This window comes from Hipposideros armiger, unplaced genomic scaffold, assembly GCF_001890085.2.
Source record: "Hipposideros armiger isolate ML-2016 unplaced genomic scaffold, ASM189008v1 scaffold_98, whole genome shotgun sequence".
Classification (NCBI taxonomy): Eukaryota; Metazoa; Chordata; class Mammalia; order Chiroptera; family Hipposideridae; genus Hipposideros; species Hipposideros armiger.
Genome location: NW_017731448.1, coordinates 3,529,837 through 3,554,361, shown reverse-complemented (window position 1 = coordinate 3,554,361; position 24,525 = coordinate 3,529,837). Strand labels below are relative to the sequence as shown.

General features: G+C 46.0%; 1 protein-coding gene across 8 annotated transcripts in view; it reads left to right on the top strand.

The window, feature by feature from the left end:
• TRIO (trio Rho guanine nucleotide exchange factor) overlaps positions 1 to 24,525 on the top strand; it is a 322,427-nt gene that overhangs the window by 157,766 nt on the left and 140,136 nt on the right. For all 8 annotated transcript variants that reach the window (XM_019646200.1, XM_019646201.1, XM_019646198.1 and 5 more), the window contains exons 10-11: positions 1,322 to 1,444; positions 10,163 to 10,354. In XM_019646200.1, the coding sequence (XP_019501745.1) occupies positions 1,322 to 1,444; positions 10,163 to 10,354 (315 nt within the window). The remainder of the gene's footprint in view (positions 1 to 1,321; positions 1,445 to 10,162; positions 10,355 to 24,525) is intronic.

The following is a 24,525-nucleotide window of genomic DNA, read 5'->3' as shown; positions in this document are numbered from 1 at the left end:
GAGGTCTTTACAGAGGACCACCACAGATTTATTGAGGCTCACAAGCCATTTTATTTACGTGTACTGCTAACTGTGCTAAACCCTGTGCAGCAAGGACCCTCACTCAGACCCGCAGCTTCTGGAGGTCACTGGCTTGGAGCAGTGGAGAACAAGTCCAGTAGTCCCTGGACAGGGGCTCTGGCCCTCCCCAGCTGCCTCTTTTCTTCTACATATCTGTCAGTTCAGCTGACCTCTGTGCAGGTGACAGGGCAAGGGGTCCTCTTTGTAGCGATGAACCCCATGGTAAGACCCCTTTATTTGCCATTAGCACAGAGCTGTGACTGGTCTGCCCCAGGCTGCCCTCTAGAGCACTGCCTTAGCTGTGCCTGCCCAGTGGCTTAGAGCACTGTCCTAGCTGTGCCTGTGCAGTGGCTGCTTTAGGCCCAGATCCGTCTTGATTCAGACACACAGTTACCATATTTACTTAAATGGGCATTAGCAAGTGCATGTAAATATTTAAATAATATCTTTTAGCTAGAATTTTTAGCTAACAACATCACTGACTTAGTTTTTTGCTAGTTCTATCCTCTCCTTCAGAAAGTGACAAAGCGTGCGTTTAATATAGTGTAAATATTTTGTTAGATGTTGTCAACATTTTCTCAAGTCCAAGAGCCAATGAACTACCAGTCTGAACTGTGAACTAAAAACCACTGGAGTGCATGGCTCTGCTTTCACTTTTTTTCTTTAGTGTAGTAGATTTCAACAAGACTTTTTTAGTAATTAAATTCATGGAATGTTTTGTTTTCACAACAGCTTAGTTTATAGAATAAATTATCCTGGAAGACCAGGACAGAGGCAGTTAATTAAGTGTTTTGTTTTCCTAGCTTTTACTTAATATGTTTCAAATCTTCTATAGAAGAGACAGGAAAACATTAACTCTGTTGTTAAACTTGAATTGCCTGAGTTGTGAAGCTTCAAGTCTTATAAAAATGTGAAGTTAAACTGGTCCTGTGTAGCTTGATAACGATTATCTTACAAAACCCAGTCAGTTTTGGTGGCTCGATCATGCATAAAATGAGGTGAGATGTAATTTAATGATTGCATGTAACATTTATACATAGACAGATATACATGTTTCAAGTAAGAGCTGATTAAAATTGTGGTGGGAAAGCTGACAAGATATAATTCTCAAGTGTGTTAGATTAGTATCCAGTTGCTTCCAATGTGTTTTCTTGTTTCTCACAGAGTTTTGACAACGGAACACGTCTTCAGTGGCTCGCCCTAAATCCTGAACAAGGCATAACTTCCTTTTTAATGGCACATGTACTTGCTTTCACTGTAGGTGCTAGACTGGATTGAGAACCACGGGGAAGCATTTCTGAGCAAACACACAGGAGTGGGGAAATCTCTTCATCGGGCCAGAGCTTTGCAGAAACGCCATGAAGATTTTGAAGAAGTGGCACAGGTAAAACAATGGCTTTTACTGTTTTCCCCCATAAATTCCTGTGTGGCTGGCTTTGATTAGTGTGCTAACCACCACATCTGAGATGAGCTGGTCTTGGGCAGATGTGCTCGAAGGCGATTCAGAAGGGAGGATGCTCAGATTCAGAGCGAACTTGTCATTGCCAAAGCGGAAAGATGGTTTTGGTCAATTGGCCCTTTTAAAAAATGTGATGTTCTTAAAACAAAAACGTCTTGGATGTTTTTGCCGTATTTGTGGTACCAGTGTCTGTTGACTACTTTGTGAAATTTCATTTCGTAATCAGAGAATAACAGTCCTTGTGTTTCTGTAATGATGGGCCGGCATTGCTTGTCCTTTTCCCAGTTCTTTTAAACGTGTGTGCTGAGGACACAGGAGGAAGTCTGTGGTGTGTTCAGAGCGTGGGATTTGTGGGGTTCGACTGTTGGCTGTAATGCTCACTAGCTATGTGACTTTGGAAAAGTCTCTTAACTTTCTAAGGTTAACTTTCTTGTCTGAAAAATGGATAGTCAGGGCTCCTAGAGAGGAGGTAAAGTCTGAGAGGAAAACACTGGCATCAGTGAGCACACATATTGGTCAATAGGCTGTAAATCTCAGAGGCTCAACCATGTAAACAAAAGAGCGAATTTGGGGTGGTTAAAAGCAAGACGGAGCTCAAGAACCTGACCACTTTAATTCGGAAGATGGAAAGCGTTCTGAGGAGGAGGCAGGAGGTACTGTGTGTCCTAGAGTTGCAAATTCAGGTGTGCATATTAGCATTTTTGAATGACCACTAAAAGTCTAGGGATAGAAATCATCACTTGCAAATAAGTGCAAAGGGAAGAGAAATACAGAAGATCGGATAAATAAAAACGCACGTAAAGGGGTATGGTGGAAGCAAAAGGAATGAGACCAACAAAAATCATGATAGAAATCACAACATTAGATGTACTAATTTGTCCATAAATATCAGTAATTATAGTAAATACAAAACAGATTATACTTATTAAAAGACAAAGATTTTCTAATTGAATATCTTTTAAAAATCATGCTATGTAATGTTTTCAAAGGGCACACCTAAAACTTAAATATCTAGGAAGTTTGAAAATACATAAAGTATAAAGAAAAGATCTACCAGGCAAATATAACAACAACAACAAAAAAACTGGTCTAGGAATAGTAATATTAAGCAAATAAACTTAAAAGCATGAAAACATTAGCAATAAGGAGGGCCTTCAATTATACAAGGAAGAGTGTCAGTATACATCTAACCCTATAGTCTCAAGTCTATAAAGCAAAAGTAGACAGGAGTAAACCCTGGCTGGTGTGTCAGTAGGTTTTACATGACAAAGGGTTCAGTCATATGTAGTTTAGGCAGGGAACTAAATATGGGATAGAATTATGGAATAACAAACCAAACTGCATAGAAGTTGTGTTAAGTGAAAATGCCTTTAAAAAGTTACCTTCTTTACATGTCTTCATGTGTAAAGTAACACCAAGAATCCCAGCCTTGCTGCTGCTTGAGCTCAGGAAACTGGTAAGAAAAGATTGTGCTCAGCAGCCTCGCCACAGCACTGTCCACTTCTGCGGGTTTTCTTATCTACATCACATGTGGTCGCCCTTCTTACATTCTGGAAGATATTTTGCCTTCCCCTTGTATCAAAAGATATGTGGAAAATGTGCGCTTATCTCCCCTTTATTCTTTCCATAAAATAAGCTACTGCTGTAGCCAGTGCGGTTTGAGGAAGGATGTGAAATGTGGATCATTGAGCAAAGGCTTCAGGCACCAAAGAATCTTAAGAGGCAGGCCGGAAACCACGGAGCTCTGGAGCTGGAGCTGGAGCTTCGTGCCCAGGAGGGCTCCCCACCCCTCCTCACGCCTTTCCTTCCCGGGCCTCCTGTGGAGGATGAGGGTCTGTGTGCTGTGTGTGCCCAGCGCCCCACTGACTCCTCTTCCCCCAGTCCTGTGGCTCCTGTGTAATAAAGATGTTTTCATGGGGATAGCAGGGAAGAGCAGTTCATTTTAAACCAGAAGAGAGCTTAGCGCAGCTGTGAGCTGACGGGGAGGCAGAACTCCTGGCTTGATTAAGACCATGTGCAGTGGATTTGGTCAGACAAACAGCGTCCTCGACACTGAGCGAGTTGCACTTGTGTCTGTGGCTTCATTCACTGACAGCTCTGCAGCTCGCCCCGAAGAGCAGAATGACCTCAGTCTAGCTTCAGCCCAGGGGCAGTGAGGCCCACTGGAGTGAATCAACTACCTTCACCACCTTCCGACTCTGCCCTCGGTACCTTTGACTACTTTCTGTCACAACAAATTCTCAGCAGGGCTTATGGCAGAGCTCTAGGTTCATATTTTAGATTTATGTGTTTTTTTGACAGACTGGCCTTTGGAGGCACCTTAAAAATGGAAACAGTCATTTTTAGTGCTTAATAAGGAGCTTATTTCATTTTCTGAAAACATATTCATAAAGGTAAAGCAAATTTGGGGTTTAGGGAGAAGAAATGTCTTTTTCACAGTTACCTTTAAAGTTGGTTCGTTTGTTTTTTGGGGCTGTGTTTGGAAGGATCCTGTGTAACATGAATTCTAAACTGTCTTAAGCTTTGAGATAGTCAACTTCTTCAAAACAGTGAGTCGTGGCATGAAGAGGTAGTATGACAGATTCAGAAAGGAAGTGGTGGAAGTCTTGTGGTTGAATTCCTTTAAAATGTACTAAGTATAGATTTATTACATAGAACAGCTCTGGTGTTCTGGGAAGGAGGAACCCGAAACGGGCCTCCTCTTTGCTTGGTGGAAGCCAGTCTTAGAGTAGGTGGAACTTCTGCAGGGCACCAGCCCTCACTGTGGAGCCCTGGTTCCAGCCTGTTTCACACACAGCGGTAGCCCCAGCAGGAGGCATTGGGATCACTTGCATGCAAGCTTGCAGAGCCAAGGACCTCCTGTGACTAGCCCATTCCTTCTTTATTTTTGTGCAGTGGTTGTCAGTAGATATGTCCTATTGAAGGAATCTGTGCTAATGAATGTGTAGGGTGTGGCATACACAGCCACGTGGCATTTTCATGCAGCAGCTGTACAAAAGAAATTAAAAATGCTTTCCACGTGACGCTTTTTGCAATTGACTGTCAGAAAGGAAGATGCTCTTTGACAGGCATCATCTCTTTTACCTTCTAAATCATGGTCCACGTTAATGTTCTGCTTTCAATTTCAAAAGCTCTTAATACAAAAGCCAGTAGAGCCCAGAAAACTCTGGTTCAAGGAAGACACTGGTTTGGAGAGCACAGATTTCTTTCGTGTGATTAGGAAACCTCTGGCATGGCATCTGCCGGCTGGAACCTGCTCTGGGAGCACTTCTGCCTCTGCTGTCTGCATGTCCCTGGGAACTTAACCTGCCTGCCTAAGGCATTACCGGCACAAAGCTCTTCTCCATGGAAGCATTCCTGTCAACAACATTTTATACTGCCATGTAATTATCCTGTCTTCAGGATAAAGAAGTGTGGCATTTAGAAAGCCGGAAACCTTCCCTTTCATTCTTGATTTTCAGGAGATAAGCAGGCCGGCTCTGTGAGTCCCTGGTCACTCACTACCCAGCTCAGTCAGCATTTGCAAGAACACTGCGCAGCGTGAGGCGGTACAGAATATGTCCACAATTTTGGCATGCCCTTAACTCATGCCATCAAATGCTTGTTTTTCTCCTTTTTTTTTTCTTTTTTCTAAGATCAAGAAAACACATCTTTTTCACCAAGTTCTAACTATAGGCCCTTGGGTAAGACCACGCTGAAGCTGCCAAGGACTGTAGGGAGAGAAGTCTGATCCGCCTTTGAAAGGCTCAGTGTTTCCTGAGTCCTAGCAATTATGCAATTTTAATTTACTTCTCAAGAAAAGAGGAAACCTTTAGTTCTGGCCCGCCCTGGGTTGGCCCTTACTTATCTCCTTTAATCCTCATCACAGAGATTATTACCCCACCCACAGACCAGGAACTGGGCCCGGGAGATGCCCCCAGGGACAGGCCCTCCCCCAGGGACAGGACAGCAGGTAGGGGAGGAGTCCGTCTACTCAGACTCTGAGAAAGGGCTTTCTTAGCTGACACTCCCTCTCCCCCCTTGAAGTAAGTGACTAAATCCCCCTTGTAAGAGGAACTCTGGCCTAGGCATTTGTTGTTTGAACAATCCTAGTTCCACTGATGGACGTGGGCAAGTCACTTCGCCTCTCTGTGCGTCGGTTTTCTCATTTGTGAAGTGAAATAGTGTCCATGTCACTAATAGCAACGGGCTGTTGCAGGGTGCAGAGTAACTGCCCCAAAGTTAGCGTTTCTGGTCCCCATGTTTACTAGCACATGGAAGTCTGTCTTCTTCCGTGGCGAACGGTTCGGGGTAGGTTCTGTTCCTGGGAGGGCGTTGGCCTTGAGTTTCTGAGAGGCCGCGTCCTGACCCTCCCTCCAGCAGCCACAGTGCTGTGCCGAGGGAACGCCTTCCGACCTCTGTGGTGGCTCATTTTCTTCGAGTGTAAAATGAATGCTGTTTGTGTCCCAGATACTTCAAAAGTGCAGTGTTGCTTTAGGATGTGTGTTGTTGTAAATGCCTTGACCTGCTAGCAAAGAGGCACAGAGCTTTCAGAGACATGACGTTTAGCTTTGGGAGGAACTCCCTGGAGAGCCACTTACCAAACACAGAGGTAAGTGACTTCACGGCTGTAGTGACAGTCAGTAAGCAAACAGGACTCGGCTCTGAGAGAATGGGCGTGTACAGCGTGCAGCACGCCCCTGTGAGCTGGGCCCCTGCTCATGTGCAGAACGTGGATCCTGGGGGGGCCCCCTCTGGAAGCGTGGGTCTCCATAAAGCCACTACCCTGGAAAGTCACCCCCAGGGCAGCTGCTGGTGGTCAGAACCTCAGTGGCAGGAGCCGGCGGCGCTCATAGTTGACCGTGGAGGAGAGCTCGCTCTGGGCAGAGCCAGGCCCCGCGGCCAGGAGCGCTAGCACCGCGGGAGGGAAGGATGAGGGCACGTCATCTGAGGGACGTGCTCAGAAGTGACCTGTAGGTGAAGCTGCTGCTGACGAATCTGTATGTGGGTCGACACACACGCATATGTACACACATTTATTTTTATATAAACTTGACTTTTAGGCCAGTTTCAGATTTATAGAAAAACTGTGGAGATGATACAGAGAGATCCCATACCCAGCCTCCCTACTATTACGTTTTGCCAGAATTGTCTGTTTGTTGCAGTTAATGACCCAGTATGGATACATTACTAGTAACTAAAGTCCATGCCTTGTTCGAGTTTCCTGACTCCCCCGCTGCAGGGTCCTGCCCAGGACAGCGCATTCTGTTTAGTTGTCACAGCTCCTTAGGCTCTTCTTGGCTCTCTCAGTTTCTGTCATCATTCTTATTGTTATTAGTGGCATCCTCATTACCGTATTATCCTAATCCTCACTGTAGGTTACTCCTCCCCCATTCACCCGATAGGTGACTGTGACCTGAGGCTCAGGGTCAACAGCCTCTGATGTGTCTGTCACTGGCCTCTCTGAGGTGGTTTGATCATCTGCCTGGAGGGCATCTTGTTGTCACACAGTCATGGTGGCAGGTTGCCAGGCTGCCAGGCTGCCCTGTAGGGGAATGGAGGGCCAGAGCTGCACAGGACAGAGTGCGGGTGTTTAGCAAACAGGCTTCTGTTGTTACAACGCTCTTTGGAAGTGGGCAGCTTCACTGTTTCTGCTCTGTACAGGAATGATTATAACTTAGCTTCCAAATGTGTCACACTAAGTAGGTATAAAATTGTGTGTGTGTGTGTGTGTGTGTGTGTGTGTGTTTTCTCTTAAAAGTTCTGCAGTCAGATTGGGAACTGACTGTGCTGTTCAAATTATTTCAAATAATTTGATCCCAAGAACAGTCGTATGTAAAGTGTGCATGTACATTTTCCATGTCTGGCCAGAATAGTGAATTTTAGGGGCCCTGGGACACCTCTCTCGTCATTTCTGCAGAGTCCTGAGAGCGCTACTTCATTAGTAGTGCAGACAACTCTCCTGAGTACCGAAAAGGAGAAGTCCCCGGAATATGCTTTGCTGGCCGACAAGGAGGAGGGGACACCGGTGACCGACCTCGCAGTGTGCCTAGGGCCACCTGAACACTGGGAGGAGCCCCCGCGAAAGCAGCATGGATGGCGAAGCCAGCGCGGGCGCTGGAGTCCTGCTTCCACTCCTGCCAGCCTCGTCCCCTGAGCCCGGTGACCGCTCTCCAGGCTGGCGTTTCCTTCCCTCTAAAAGGACTGTGGTTGGGGTCGGGCAGCCCTCATACCTTAGACAGGAGTTGGTGACCGCGTCCTGGGGGGCTGTGCAGCCTGGCGATTAGCTGGTCTTTGGCGCCCCGTTTAGACTCTGTGGACACTGTGCCCCATCACTGCCTGCACAGGGGTTCCCCCCCACCCCCATCCTGACAGTTGGTGACCACTTGCTCTGTGTTTGTGTGTGCGGATCATTGTGGAGGCCGCCTTGTTCGTACCACCACACTGCGTTACGCCTGTTTTAAACTTCTAAATGTGAGGAAAGTTGGAAGTACAGCACAAAGATCTTACTTCGCCCTGACCACTTGCTTGAGTGTGTATCCTACCGGAAAGGACATTCTGCTTTCCAACCACAGCTCTGTCATCAAAAGCAGGAAATTATTACAACACTGATGCCTGATGACCTTCTCGCCCTCAGACCCCACGGGATTCTTCATAGCTGAAGGATCCAGTGTAGAATCAGCCGTGCCATTTAGTTGTCACGTCTCTAAGGTCCTTGAGCCTGGAGCAGCCTTTGTCTTTCCTTGACTTTTGTGACCTGACCCTTTGGAACATTTCAGGCCTGTTATTTTGGGGACTGTTCCTCACTTTGAGTTTGTCTGCTGTTTCCTGGGGATTAGATTCTGGGTATGCGTCTTCGGCAGGAGTATCATGGATGTGCTCTGGTCCTTCTCAGGCCATCCCATCAGTGGCTCACGATTTTAATTTATCCTGTTACATGCGGCATTCACTTTGGTCCCTGGTTCAGGTGATGTGTCCGCCCGACTTGCACCATAAAGTAGTCTTTCCTGCTTTGTAACTAGTAAGTAATTTATGAGGAGGTGCTTTGAAATTCTGCAGATATCCTGTTCCTCATCCCACTTTATTTATGTCAGAGTGGACTCATGGTTTCCTCTTGTATTCAGTGGATTACACCCTGTGACTGTCATTGTTTGTCTCATATTGTCCCCGATTTGGCCAGTGGGAGCCTCCTCAAGCTGACTTCTGTGTCCTGACCTGTTCACATTGTTCTTGAGCATTTCCGTACTTTTGGGCACAATAAGGTGTTTCAGGGTCATCTTGCCCTTGGTCCCATCTCACCCCTGGAATCAGCCATTTCCCCAAAGAGCCCGCGTTCGTTTCAGAGGAGACAGGAGTAGAGGTGGAAATCTGGGTGCTAAGCATACTCATTGCTCTCGGCCCATTGCTGCCCCCGGCCTCTCAGCAGACAGACGGAGGGAGAGTGCGCGCGCGCGCGCGTGTGTGTGTGTGTGTGTATGTGTGTGTGTGTGCATACGCACATACACGCTGACACATCTGTCGGTTGAAAACCAAGTATTCACACCAATACCTCCAGTGCCAATCAGGCCGTCTCCTTTTCCAGGTTTGTACCTCTGTTCTCCTAAGTGAGGAGCCTGCCTCTTATTATCCTTAGTATTGGCCTTAGGAGACTAACGCCCCGGGATGTAACCGGTCCCCCAGCTGGGAGGCTGCCCACTGCAGTGGCACCCTCGTCCCCCATCAGGCCTGGGACACTCACCCACACTCCTGGCACCACCTGCTCTCACCGGTGAGACGCCGACCCTGCTCAGCTTTAGGACAAAGATACTGGATGGAGGAGGAGGAGGATGAAGGTTCCACCTGCTTCTCATGGGGAACCACAGGTTTCCGGGCCGCTGCACATGTCCCCTACCTGCCTCAGCCTCCCCAGCCCCCGCCAGCCAGCCTGTCACTGTACTTCCTTTCACAGTATAAGGTCTCCAGCATTCGTGTTTATTTGAGGAGCCCATCTGCAGCCTCTGATTTATCAAGCATTAAAACAGGACTAATTTTCAGAGTATTTTAGACACCTGTTTACTTTGACTTCCAGCTCTGTAAAACTCTGGGTACTTTACAGGCATTATAGTTGCTATTTCCCTTTTCTCAAAAAATGTGTACCCTTAAGTAGAAAAAAGATAAGCACAGAATTACCAATAAGTAGAAACATGCAAAAAGGGGCAGCAATGTATGTTTGTTTGGAAGTTAACCTTTGCACTCATTCTTGGAATGATCGTAAAGCTGTCTGGCATAGTGAAAGACACAAAACTGGAACTCGCCACTGTCACAAAGCTGGGAGAAAAAGTGAAGCAGGCCCTGTGACTCTGTGCTGTGCTGTCTCCTGGCTGTGCAGTTGCAAAAAGCTCAGAGCCGCGGAGGAGTCAGGAGGCGGCCATAGTGCCTGCGGGTCCCTGCTCACTGCTGGAGAGGCAGGGCCATCCTGGGGTCGAGCTTCCAGTCTAGAGCAGTCATGGGAAGGCTGCCGACAGATGCAGTGGATCCTAGACTCGTCTTTTCCATCATGTTTTTTCTGTCTGATTTACAGAAATGATCAGCAATAGCAAGACTGACTCTTGCAGTGTGTTATGGCTCCAGCCTGACCAGTGTGTGTTGTGTTCACTGTGTTTTTCTGGATGTTCTCTTGTACAGAACACATATACCAATGCAGATAAACTGCTAGAAGCAGCAGAGCAGCTGGCGCAGACCGGCGAATGTGACCCAGAAGAGATTTATCAGGCGGCCCACCAGCTCGAAGACCGGATACAAGACTTTGTTCGGCGTGTGGAGCAGCGGAAGATCCTCCTGGACATGTCGGTGTCCTTCCACACCCACGTCAAAGAGGTAGGACATCGGGAGATGAAGATGCAGCCTGCGTCCGCCAGGGTCTTTGAGCTCATTGGGAGGAAGGTGCTGTGAGGAAGGGGTGGCCGGTGCTGGTCCGCGCCCCGCCGGACGGAGGGGTAGACGGAGCTGGGCTTCCTGGCAGCATGAGCCGTGCGTGCCTGCGCTGGGGGTGGTGGGGCCTTGGGGAGAGTGTGCATTTGGGAGGAGCGGGGACAACAGGTGCTGAAGGCGATCCCGGGAGGGTGGAGACAGTATTCCCCACGTGAGCGTCAACAGACCTGCGCATTGCGGTCAGAGCTGCTGGGTTTCCTTTCCGTGTGGCAGCCTGTCATGTGGCTAACGTCATGGCTGCCATCTGATTTTATCAGCCTGTGTGACTACCCTCAGATACTAACAAAAGTGAATTTTACACAACATGGCCTTAATGCTGATGTCGTAGGTATGCTCTTGCTAATGAACTTATCTCATGAGAAGAGATCAGGTATTATTTGGTATGTGGACAATAGATTGGTACTAAGTACACCTCGCATATGTGTTACTCTTAGTAGAAATCCTACACAATTGCAATTACAGAAACTGCTGTGTAGCTTTTGAGAAAAAAAGGATTTATAATAAAAAACTAGTTTTTAATAGGACAACAAATCGAGTAAAGATGGTAACTTACTGTATCTTATTTCTAAGAGAACTAATTCTCCACTTCACAGCTCTTTATAAATGAGAAATGGCGGGGGAGGGGGCCTGCACGTAATCTGGAATTAAGTGTATGAGAGCGTGGATAACAGGGTAGGAAGAAAGATCCGGGAAAAGTAAGGCTAGAGAAACTTAGGAGGGTCCTCGGCTCAGCCTTGTTTAAAGCCATCAGAGACCCACGCCAATAACTCTGCATAAAGGACAAGAACTTCCAGCTCTGGCATCTTGGACAGTCAGTCCTCCTCATCCAGGTCATTCGTCACTTGAAAGTTTGGCTCCAGGAAACTATACCGCCCCCCACTCTGAAACTGAGCGCATGAATAGAGTGGAGTGAGTGTATCTGGCAAACAGTTGGGACCCCCAGACCTTGTGCTTCCACCCCCTTGGGCTGGCACACGCTGCCGTCGTCTGCTGGGCAGCCCTCTCTGCACAGGGGCTGGTGCTCTGAGGGCCTGGGACGGTCGTCAGAACAGAAAACTTACAGGACTAGCTTCTGTCCCTGCTCTTAATAATGCCATGACTAAGAAAGACCTCACAGCATTTACAAAGAGACTGTTATTTCCCAGGAGTTCTGTTAAGCAGACATTTGTCCGTGGCAGTTTCTGGTTGCAGCCGCATGTGTCACCAGGCTGTAAGTGTCTCGCTGTAACCACTGCGGAGCCTCTCTGCCACGGCCAGCTCTTCCCCAGCCTCCCTCAGCACGGCTCCCAGAAAATGTAACTTGGATGAGGTCGCACCCTTGCCTTTGCACCATCAGCGACTGTGTATCTGGGGCACCAGCCTGAAACCCTCAGCATCCTCATGACCCGGTCCACACTTTTCCTGCGGCCACGTCCCCTCAGCACAGTGCCCCTGGGTCTGTGACACTGACGCCCTTGAGACTCGTATGTGTTGCTTGCTTCTTCCCTTCCCTTCCCTTCCCTTCCCCAGGGCGGAGGCCCCAGGGGGCACCGCGGCCCTGATGCCTAGATGCTGCTGGACAGGGCGGAAGGACAGACGGCTGGGCACCGGGTTGCCAGACCGACCTGAGCAGAGGGGGCCGCAGGCCACGCGCGTCAGGGGAACAGGCAGGCACTGTGACGTGACGTTTGTGTGACGTGCCTAGCAATATTCTTTAGCAGATTTGTAAGCAATTAACTTGCTTTTAGGACAGAAAAGGCTTGTTCCATGAAGTGGTATTTATTTAGATCACTTTATCAACTTTGTTATGGTTTTCAGAAAGCAAGACACTAACAGAAATGAGAAGAAAAGCATTTTACAAAACTATTCTCCAGAGACTAAGTTTGGGTTCATTGGTTTTTATACCATCAGAAGAATTTTAAGGAAAACTCTTATAATAAAAGCATTCCAGTTAGCAAAATGAGGCCCGTCTTGTCACTAGGTTTGGACGTTCTGTACAAGTGAAAATACTTTTTGTTTCATTGACTTACGCTACGGGACCTGCTCGGATGTATGAGGTTTGTAGCCTGAGGAGACCAGGAATCTGTTTTAAAGGTTAAGGGGTTCGCTTTTATAATTCGAGAATTCTCAGTGCATTCGTCCTTTCCTTTTTATATGAAAGACCATCACAGTAGCAGAGAAACCAGTACATGATTTGGATCCTCTTACATGTGTGCCCCTCAAGTGACCTGGGATCACCAAAGCAGGATTTGGTGACCCACCGGGGGAGTGTGGAGTGGCATCTGTGCCTGGAGGACTGGGCGTGAGGCTTGCATGGAAGCTGGCCTCACACAGGCAGGGCATGCTGCCCCCTCGCCCTGCAGTGTCCTGGGCATCACTGTGACCTGACCCTTTGGAATAATTCAGGCCTATTATTTTGGGGACTGTTCCTCACTTTGAGTTTGTCTGCTGTTTCCTGGGGATTAGATTCTGGGCAGGGGTATCATGGATGTGCTCTGGTCCTTCTCAGGCCATCCCATCAGTGGCTCACGATTTTAATCTATCCCGTTACATGCGGTGTTCATTTTGGTCCCTGGTTCAGGTGATGTGTCTGCCCGACTTGCACCATAAAGGGTGTGCTGCCCCCTCGCCCTGCAGCGTCCTGGGCATCACTGTTAGCCCAGCATTTTCCTCATTCCCCTCTCAGCCTGACACAAACGCCGCAAAACGCATCGCAATACCTGGTAGGTTTTGTGCAGGAAGGAATGGTGTCTTCAGTCATTGTGTTTTGAAACTGGTTATTGAATGAAAACTCAGATTCATTTAAGACAAATTTAATTGGTTTAAAACAATTAAAAGTGAGAGAAGGGTGAAGAGGAGGAAATCGCGCTAATTAAATGTGTTTGCATTAAGTCACTAAATATTGTGACATATCAGATGAATGAAAAAATGCTAAAAGATTTATGTTATCTGAATTAATTTTTCTCAAGCCGATCACACAGTTTAAAATTACGTGGAGGGAGATGGAGAAACAGCTTGTGTTTTTCATTTGGGCAAGCGCGTGACGCTTTTGAGAGGTTAGCATGGAAAGGCTCTCTGGACTTGGATGTTAACCCCTTTCCCTCCCAGGTGTCAGCAGTGGCTTCATTTCCCACCTTACCTGAGCATGTTGCTGTCGCCCTCTCGTTTGCAGTAAATTGCTGGCTGTCTGATGAGCAAGTAATACAAAGTAATACAAATGATTTCATTAGCAGCTAACTTTACAAAGGTGCCAGGTCCATGGGGTGTCTGCTCAGTGTGAGCTCTGGAATTTCAGAGAATCAGCTGGAAGATTGGTGGTTGTGTCTTGTCCCAGATGCAGGGTGCCGAGATCTCTGGGCGCTCCATTCCCTGCCCCTCAGAGGACAGAATGCCGAAGAGAGGAAATGTTTTCATGTGGATGACAACTATTGTATACCTTGAGTTTGGATGCAGAAGGTGGTTGGTGGAGGCGTCAGCCTCAGTTTGACCCTTAAACCCAGTTTTGGGAGCACCCTGGGTGGGACCCCTTTCTCTTTTTTATGTTTCTTCTGAAAGGAATTCATGAGGTATTTAACCTCTGCTCAGAAGACCTAAAGACTGATACTCTGTCCTTTTATTTTCTTTAATGTTTTCAAAAGTGTTTAAGAGTTGTTGATTGGTCTAACATAAATTTGGAGTGTATTTTGGGAGCACTTTTATCCTCCTGAATTTGTCTTCCATCTCTCAACCTCTCTATTCCCTTGGGTATTATTTGTAGCATTTTATTCACATCAATTCTGATTATAATATTACCATCATTAGCCTTTAGTTACCTATCCCCCTTTCCTTTTGAATCCATTTTTCCACTGTTCGTTCATTCTGTCACTTACTCATTCCAAAGTGTCTGCCAAGACAACCGTCACGTACAAGATGACAGTGGGAAAACATACTTCTGTTTTTGTGCATATCACACAAAGAAGTTGAGGTATTTTAGCCTTTGTATGCTTCTCCTGGTAGATGTTAAGTTCCCTGAAGATTGGAACCGTGTCTAACTTACCTTTGTACCCACCAGTTAGTTTTCCTGCCAGACTTAGCAGATACCCAGTCTGCTTGTGGAGTGACGGTGTCTATTTCTAGTTTATCATTCTGAGATTTAATGATAGAGCGGCAGATTTTCATTTTCAAATAAAACAAAAGCATAATTATTTTCATCCTGCGTACTCATCCAACTTCATTCTCAAAATTAGGTCCCAAGTTAATAATTACCTTTGAAATGTGTGGGTTATTTGAGGCAACCAGGTGGTCATATTGAGTTCTCAGCCAGAGTTGATTTCACAGAATTGGCTCAGTGGCCTTGAGTTGGTTTTTGTTCACTTCATTTCCAGAAGCCATCGTTTCCCAGGAAAGATGATTCCCATTTGAATCGGGCTGTGATTCTTGCTGGGTTATGGAAAGGCGCCTTTTGGTTCTGCTTCTGCAAACTCACACATTGAGCTGGGACAAGTTTCTGTTTGGGGTAATGCTGGGAAAAGAGGGACCTTTACCTTTATTCAGAAGTCAAAAATAAAGGCCTCCCAGCTGCCTGGAGATTTCTCTGTGGTGCCTACCAGCCTGCCTTTATTTTTATGCCAAATATTTCACCCTGCAGACTCCTTAGCTCAGGCTCAGCCAATGCTTACTCTCCCTGGGGAGCAGGGAGAAGCCACTCTGAACCTAGCCCTGTGTGGACCTTGCCTAGTAACTCAGGGTTAGCAGGAAGCAGGAGCCCTCGTCTCTTCAGGTGCAGAGGGCCCTGGGCGCCGCCCCTCTTCCTGTCCTCACCTCCTTTGCTCCTGAAGTGTGCCGAAAACACGCCTGGTGCTTCCTCAACCGGCCACTGCCTGAGGAGCCCAGACTTTTCTCTTCTTCCCCTTGTGGGGCTGGAGAGCCCATCGGGCATCTGGTGGTTAACCTAATTCAGGAAAATTGACAAGGGTACCCAGTGCCCCTCGCCTGGACCAGCCGCCCGCTGATGGACCCCTGTGAGCATCAGAGGAGCCTGTTGAGTGCGCCTGACTGTCCAGAGAAGGCATGTTTCTATTGTACATGGGAACACAGGGGTTCCTATGACCTCAGCCAGCCCCTTGAGCATGTGATTCCTCCAGACCTTGTATCTCCTGTGCAGAGTTCTCTAATTTGGTTCTCAGCTTGAAGGCCTTTTTTTGGTGCCTTAGCAGTAGTGCTCCTGGTAACTCATCTGTCTGTATTCTCTGTAATGTTTACTTGTTTCCTTCATTCCTGTTTCTACCCCACAAATTGGGTCTTCGGAAAAGTCATGACACATGTTTGCAACAGATGGTACTAGTTCATTTTTGGAAGTACTAGAGTCAGTCACATCTATGTTATTGCTATGTCACTTGACAGCTGACAGTTCTAGCTCATTCAAAAAAATAAATTGAACGATTGGTTGAGTTTTGGAGATTTTACAAGTTGAAGATGGAAGTCAAAACTGTGCATTTTTGCCATATTTTACTGTTTTACTGCCATAAAGGGAAGAAAGCGCGTCAAGCTTGTGAAAAGTTGCATAAAGTTTACGGTGACAATGCTCTATAAGAACGTCAGTGCCAACGATGGTTCACGAAATTTCGTGCTGATGATTTTGTCTCAACGATGCTCCTAGGTCAGGGAGGCCCACCGAGGTTGATGACGACAAAACAAACATATTGGTTGAGTCAAACCCACGTTACATAACACAAGAGTTTGCAGAAACATTGAACATCAATCATTCAAGTGTTCATGACCACCTGAAGAAGCTGGGATACGTAAGCAAGCTCGATATTTGGGTTCCGCATGAACTCAAAGAAGTTTATTTGACGGCGCATATAAACATCTGGAATATGCTCATTAAACGTGAGGAAAACGATCTTTTTTTGAAGCGACTGATAACTGGTGATGAGAAGTGGATTGTTTACAACAATGTGGTGCGCAAATGGTCTTGGTCCACATGTGATGATTCGCCTCAAACGACATTGAAAGCAGACATTCATCAGAGGAAGGTTATGCTATCAATGTGGTGAGATTTTAAAGGTGTCGTGTTTTTAGAGCTCCTACCAAGGAACCAAACAATCAGTTCGAATGTGTACTGTTGGCAGTTGGACAGTTTGAATGAATCCATCATCCAGAAATGTCCAGAACTTGTTAATTGTAAAGGAGTTGTGTTCCATCGCGACAACGTGAGACCACACACAAGTTAGATCACCCATCAAAAATTATTGGAGCTTGGATGGGATGTGTTTCCACACCCACCATACTCGCCTGACCTTGTGCCATCAGACTTTCACTTGTTTTGCTCTCTTCAAAACTCCTTGTGTGGTATAACGTTCAATTCAGATGAGGCTGTAAATCAGCACCTTGATCAGTTTTTTGCAAATAAAGACAGGTCCTCCTATGAACAAGGAATTATGAAGCTCACTGAAAGATGGCAAAAGGTTATCAAATAAAACGGGCAATATATGATTGATTGATTGATCTTTGTTCTTTATATAAATAAATGACATTTGAAAAACAGACAAAATACGTCATGACTTTTCCAACAACCCAATATATGCCTCCAGAGATGTATGCGATATCTTTAAACATATTCCCCAGCTTTAAAAAAAACAAACCTTTTTATTTGAAATAATTATAGGTTTACAGAAAATTAGGGGAAAAAAGAAACAGACACGGAGGTTCGTGCACCCTTCCACCAGCCTCCTCCAGTGGTCTCATCTCATATAACCACTTGCACTGTCAGAGCAGGAAAGAAGAGATGGCGACAGTGCATAGAGCTTATTCCAGTGTCCCCACGGGTGTGTGTTTAGCTCTGTGCAGTTCTGTCGTGTGTAGATGACTGTAATCACCACCACTGTCAGCATATGGAATCATACAGAATCATCCACCCGCCACCAGAGAGCTCCCTCGTGCTGCTGCCTGGTATCCATGCCCCACCCGCCCCCATCTCCAGCCCTTGGTGACCACTGGTGGTGTTGTTATCTGTCCCTCTAATTTTGTTATTTCAGAAATCTTACATAAATGGAATCATACAATATGTCACTTTTTTAGACGCATTTTCACCTCAGCACAATTCCCTTGAGCTCCATCCACCTTGTTGGGTGTGTCAATGCTACTCTTTATTGCTGAGTAGTAGTTCATGGTGTGGATATATCACGATTTGTGTATCCATTTATCCATTAAAGGACAATGGGTAAAAAATGTTTTTGGCTGTTAGAAAAAGAGAAGCAATGGACCTTCATGTACAGGTTTTTGCATAAATTTATGTTTCATTTCTCTGGGAAAATGCCCAAGAGTGCAATCGCCAAGAGTGCATGTCGTTCTGAAAGAAACTACCAAACTTTTCCAGAATGGCTGTACCATTCTATACTCCGATCAGCAAAGCGTGTGCAATCTCTACCTTTTTAATGTCTCAAAAGTCCAGGATTGCTTTGATAGATTTGTCAGTGGGAAAGGTTAAGATCCAATGCGTGATATTTTAGGATGTTTACTTTATATGATCAAATCTCAGTAATTTGTGTTTAATATTCAATTCCTTAGCTGAACTTTTTACATTCATTTATGGTTTAGCACTTTGTCTTCACATAGGCTGTGATATCTGGTATTTAAAAATAATAATAGGTGGGCTTTCCATAGATGGGAATATGCAAAAAAGTAAATCTAGCCATTTATGCTTTTTATTCTGTAAAAATAATATCTTTATTAAAATAATTAAGAAAGTATAACATAACATATCCCCTTAACTGGCTGGGTGCCCTGGGACAGGTTGCTCTGTGTTGCCTCAGCTTTCTCAACTACAGAACAGGAATAATAGAATCTCTAAGGGACATGGTACAACAGAGTGAAATTACATATGTAACACGCTTACTGCAGTGCTTGTCAAATAATAGGTGCCATTTCTCCCTCACCCCTGTTGTAACTTACTCAACATAAATAAAATGATACAGATTTAAATATGAGACACAAAGGTATAAATGCCTAGGTATAATCGGCTTTCTTCCTCACTCATCTTTGATCGACAAGAACTGCCCAATCTACTTCCGGTGCCCGTTCTCAGAGTCAGCACCTCGCCCCGACCCTCCTGTTAAGGTCAGAAAGTGAAGCCTTTCTGGAGTGTGCACACGTCCTGCTCTGTCTCCAGCTCCAGCCATTCATTTCAGGACAGGGTAGGCTGTTACAAGTGACTGCGCTACAATCCACAGAGCTTATTCCAGTTTTCCTGTGCACACGCGCATGTGTGTGTGGTCTATGCTTTTTTATGCATGGTCCATTCATATTGGCACAGATTATTTTGTACACATCACTAAATACTTTTATTCCCAGCCAAAGGTCTAAAATAAATGAATTATTTTTTTCACCAAATAAATAGAGGTAAAACATTTGTGTTGGCCAGTGGAAAAAGAGGGATGTTAATCCAGAAGGAAAGTCCTTTTGCCAGACTAGTATAATTCATGTAAAATATTTTTTTTCTACAGAATGTTTTAAAACTTGTTTAAATTTATGAATTTTCTATTTCTTAATATTGACCCAATATTTTCAGACAGAGGAAATTTTTATGTCAGCAGAAAAGTTAGTGCAGAAAATCGTAGGGAACTCTAATATACCTGACACATAAGAGTCACTTAGTATATGATTATTGGATTAATTAATTAATAGATTGGATTATCTTTATTTGTAACCCAGTATTATTGCAGGGATTGAAAATATATCTGTGCATTGACTCCAGATTATTAAAGGGTCATCTGTTAACCAAGAATCGCAGATGTCTGCTTTATTTAGTTGTGTGTAGATTGGCCTCAATTAATGGAATAGAAAGGTGAAGTTCTCCAGCAGATGGTCAGGAAATGCAACAACACAGATCTTAAAATGCCCAGCTGAAAATGGTTGTATAGGTATTCTTATTTGCTTGTTAGACTCCTGGGTTTTGTTTTGTTTTGTTTTTAAGCTGAGCTATCCTGCCATCTGTTGGCAGCTCAGTGACAGCTCAGCTCGGGTCGGGAATTGAACCGGGCGACCCTGTTGCTCAGAGCTCACACTCTTGAGCGAGCTCTTAACCAACTGAGCCACTTGGTTGGCCCTAGACTCCTTTTTATAGGATAGTTTTAATGTTCTTAATTTCTTATTTTCATACTCAGCTTCACAAATTAAGTGTGATAGGTCTTCAGTTAATTGAGAGAAGTCAGCTCTCCGTATGTATTTCTGACATGTGTTGATTGTTACTGATTATTGTCGTTCTTATTGACTTAAGTGGTAGAAGGACTGATCACCAGCAATGTATTAGGGTTTTGTCAGAAAAGCCTAAAAGCTCCAGATAAATTAAGCTTGTAGAGACTGATAAGGCTTGTTTGGTGGTGGTAGTATTTGGTTTCTCTTCCTTTTTTTAAAACACAAAATTTGGAACCTCAGGATGAAGGCCGGGTTAGGCTTTCTGCTTGGGACGAGTGATGCTGACGGGTACAAGTAGAAAGGAGATTTCATCACTCTCACTTTGCTTTCTTTTCCTCTAGGAGACTTCTTCAAATTGGGTTAGAAGAAGCCAAAGACCAAAATGAGGAAAGGTTTTATAAGAAAGGACTTACTTCTTCTAAATCAGTTCAGGTCTCTCTTCCAAGACAAATTAGATCTCTGGGTAGTGAAAGAACTTGCTATTCGATCACCACATTGGGTCTGTTGATCTCTAAGGAATTGTGGGAAGGGGGAGAGCTGCCCAAAGTCGGAACATGCACTTGCGCTTTTTTAAAGAAGGTAGAGTTCACATATTACTCAGGCTGAAGTCATCTTCAGCAGAGACCTAGAAAGGACGGTTTATAAACAGCCTGTAAGGGAGGAGCTTTCTGAACCAGTTACAGCATGTTAACTGTTTCATTCTTTACTGGGTTTCTGGTGTGATGAAGGCCATGCAGTAGAATTAGTGAGCATGTCACCAGGCCTTTGACATTTAATTTGTACACAAAACAGAAAAATATGGGCCATCTGTTAGTACAGTCACATTAGCATCCCACCACTGAATGGCTGTAAAAGGAATCAACTGGGGGTGTCAGTTAACACAAGAGCAAGCTTGCCCTTATCCTCCCATACTGATCTCCAAGTAGAAGATGCAGGAAGAAACTGTTTGTGATAATGAGACATTATTCACACCCAACATGTGAACAAGGAAGTAATTTCCAGTCCAGTCCCACAATCAGACCAGACTTCCTGAAGAAGGTGGTGATGGGACAGTCATCTCAGTTGAACCTGAGGCCCAGCAGATGGATTCACTCTCTGCAGATACCTCCTATAAGGGAGCAGTCTGCAATTGTCACCTGTTTGAACTGATACCACTAACCTGATCAGAACTTTTACGTCGTTCGTGACATCAGAGAGGTTGCTCAACTGAATTCAGGAACCCTGAAAACTTGCTTTTGTTGTGTTGGGAGCTGTTTATCTTGAAAATGGGCAAATTGCCACAAAGTGAGGACAGATTTGGTGCTGTAGCCGAAATAGTCGTGGCTGCGTTAAAACCCTTGCAAGTGAGACTGTCAGTGCAGGGGCTGATTAGTAGAGGATGTCAGCGGAGCTAGAGGACATTTCCAGTGTCACTGCAGGTCTCTGTCCCCATGCAGAAAGCCTGTGAGTGGTGGATTGGCATGGGAGGCAAGCTTTTAAATATGTTGGACAACAGAATGGGATCCCAAAAGATCTCAGCAGGAATAAGACAAAAATCTATCACAGAAATTTCATTTATAGGTTTTAATATATGAGTCTTATTTTGAATCTGAAACACTAACCGGCAGCTTATAGAGTAAGGGCCATATAGGTGTTAAAAAATCATCTTACGTGTGTTAATTGACACTGTCCATAGTAATGTCATTCCCCAAAGTAACACGTTTCCTGTAAGGAGTAAAAGCACAGGATTGTGAAGTGGGGGGGCCGGGAGGGACAGTCACCTCGCTCAGCTCAGCTCGTGGCTGTTGGGATCATGTGTGGTGTTGCCTTCAGTTCTCCCGCTTTGAAAGGGTGACAGTTCAGAGGAGAGTGAGCTGGTGTTGATGGACCTCCAGATGGTGGCACGCTGGCAGAGGTCGAGTACAGTGTAAGCCTTGGGGGAAGGGGAAGGCTGCAGGAACGGGCACCGTCTGTATGACCTGAGCAGGCAGAGGAGTTCCACCTTGACCAGCTGCGGACTCTTCCAGGGAGACCGCGGTTGCTCTCAGAATGACGGGGTGGGAGGAGCTTTTCCCTAACTCGACACTTCAGGGCGTGTGTCTTATCCTTCAGGGAGGTGGAGGAGTAAAAAGAAAATCAAAAATCCCTCTTCTCACAGACGGTGATCTCTGTGTCAGCCCTGTATCCAGCCCTATCACACGTGCCTCGCCTGTCCCTGCGCACACGCCTGCGTGCCTCCGGCTTTTCGTGCTGCCATGCCCACGGGGTTGGGCGGCCCTGATGCCGTCCCCGCCTGTCCATTTTCTCCTCTCACACACATTTGCATTGGTATTATTTCATGATGCGGACTTTGATTTGCCTCGCCATCCCGTGCATCCTTCATACAATTCCTTTCATTGTATTAAGAGACCTTGTATCACTGCCCGAGCAATAACAAGATCTTTTATTACACACCCAAGAAGAATGAGGTGCTGCTGAAACCCTCACTTCCTTATGCAGGGTGATGGGCATGTGCGCCAACAGTCCATACGGGTGGTGGTTTCAGGCTGAAAATGTGCCTGGCGGGAACGGTTCCCCTTTTATTTCTGCTTCTCATACCTGAAACTGGATCCCATTTATGTGCATAGTGGGTGCCTCTGAAATTCTACCTGCGAGTTGCCATTGAAACTACCTACTTCTGCTCCTGGCATGCAGCCTCTGCTGGGAGCTGCGGCTTTGTCCTTCCCACGCCAGTCTTATAGCTCACCCATCCCCACTGTACCCGAGAGAGTGTCTCGGTCGTAAACAAGAGCAGGGAAGCAAATGCCAGCACTAGTAGCTTCTGTTTATAAAGTTCTTGTAGTAATTGATTCGCAAACTGGCTTTGCCAGTTAGGGAAGACATGCGTGGTGAAATGAGCCTATTTCATAGATGAGAAAACTGAAGGTGGAGAGCTCAAGGATTTTCCCAAGGTTGCACGGGCGTCAGGACCTGCATCTCGTGTGTTGTGAGCACGCTGGTGGCCTGTGTCCAGACTGTGCAGCCGAGAGAGGTTGCAGCTGGAGCTGTCCCCCAATCTCGGGGCTCTGATCCTACCACCCAGTGAATCGGCTGGCAGCTCAGTCCTTTCCTGGCATCCCCACCCCAGTGAGGTCCGCGATGGGCTCTCTGCAGTGGGGCTTCCCCTCTCCGGTTAGTGAGGCTTCTTCAGGGGTTTCCTCCCAGCAGAGCAGGCTTCCTCCTTAAGGCTCCGCTCAGCACAGAGGCTGTGGAGAGGAGCTGGAGGTTGGGGTTGGAGCGGGGGGGGGGGGGGGGGGGTGCTCCTGGGTCAGCCTCAGCCAGAGGCTGGATCCAGGACCGGGCTTTTCCATGTCTTTGTCACAGGAGTTTTCTCCACAGAACCACGTGTCTCCCTAGCGCAGCCTTCTCTGTGGAGCCTGGTCCATGACCCAGGTCTTTGGTACACATCTGCACCGGTTTGTGGGCCGCGTTCAAGGTCTCTTCCATGCAGTGTTCCAGACCATAGCTCAGACGGCCTCTAGGGGGGCAAGGCAGCATTGCCTGCCTGACTGTCTGGCCAGCGCAAGGCTGGGGGTCACAGTTCTCTTGGAAGCAGAATCCATGCCGCTGAGAACTTCCATAGAAAGCAACCCTCTCTTGCTGTCGGGCCAAAATTCATCTTACTGTAAATTAAGAGCATGCACAGAAGTGCAGTTTTTTTTCATGCTCAGAAAGTTCATGGTCAAAATTTCACAAGCATCCCAGAGACTTTCCCATTGCTTTATTCAGAGGTTGTTTTAGGAATCATATGTACGATTTTCAACGCTTAAAAATAGATTTTGCCTGAATCCTATTGTGTTATGATATGCATCAGTTCATCTCCAATTGATATTAGAAAAGACCTTTCCTCTTGGACCAGACAGAAAAATTCTAAAGGGGCAAAGGACTTCTGGGTATTTTAACGTCACGGGTTTGGATGCACGTCGCCTCGCTCCTTCTGCCTCGGTCATTTCTCCCGCTTCTTCTGCCTGTTCCCAGGATCGGGCCCTGGGGTCCCTTGCACGGCTACGGCCCCTCAGCCGGCCAACCAGGCAAGCATGTTCCACCATGGACATGCGTTGAAATGTCCAGGATGTTGAGGGAATAAGCTAGTTCTTTAAAACAACTACCAGGAAGAAAGGAAAAGGTTTCCCCCACAAATATTCATGGCACTTCCCCTGGAACCAGGGGAAGCGATTTCTATAGAATCTAACGGACTAATTCCAGCACCTTTTCCTCACACTGTCCTATTTTTGGTGCGAAAAGCTTTACATGTGGGATGGTGTGAAGTTGGCCAGACTAAGTGACATATTTTGAACAATTGGTAGGAATCTGGATACATACATTTCTAGAGAAGACTTTTAAAACCTTGTGATTCTTATTATTTGGAGAATTTTTCTTACAAGAACAAAACTAATACTAATGACGGATATTGTCTTAGTTTTTCACTTGGTGTGCGTCATCTTATTGACTCTTCCCGGCACCCTGTGAGGTAGGCATTGCCACCACATACCCATTTTACAGGTGAAAAACTGAGACTTGCTCAAGGCCACACAGTGGGAAGTGTTAGTCAGGATTTGAACTCAAGCAGTCTGGCTTCAGAACCCACGCTCTTAATTGTTATTCCATATTACCTCTTATGAGAAGTGTTTTAATATTTATGGATAAAACATTAACTCTTATGCTATGGCAGTGGAGTTATAGAAGCACAGTAACGCATTATGCCTTGAGAGTCAGTTTTGAACTCCTCTTCACAGTGTATAGAAGCGAGACTTGTTAAATTGGTTTCATGGTTTAAATGGTATTCAATTATAGTATTATTAAATGGTAGTATTTGCTGGAGAAGAGGAATTTTGCAGACATCCCCACCCAGACAGGCTCCCGCCCCACATCCTGTCCCATGGGCT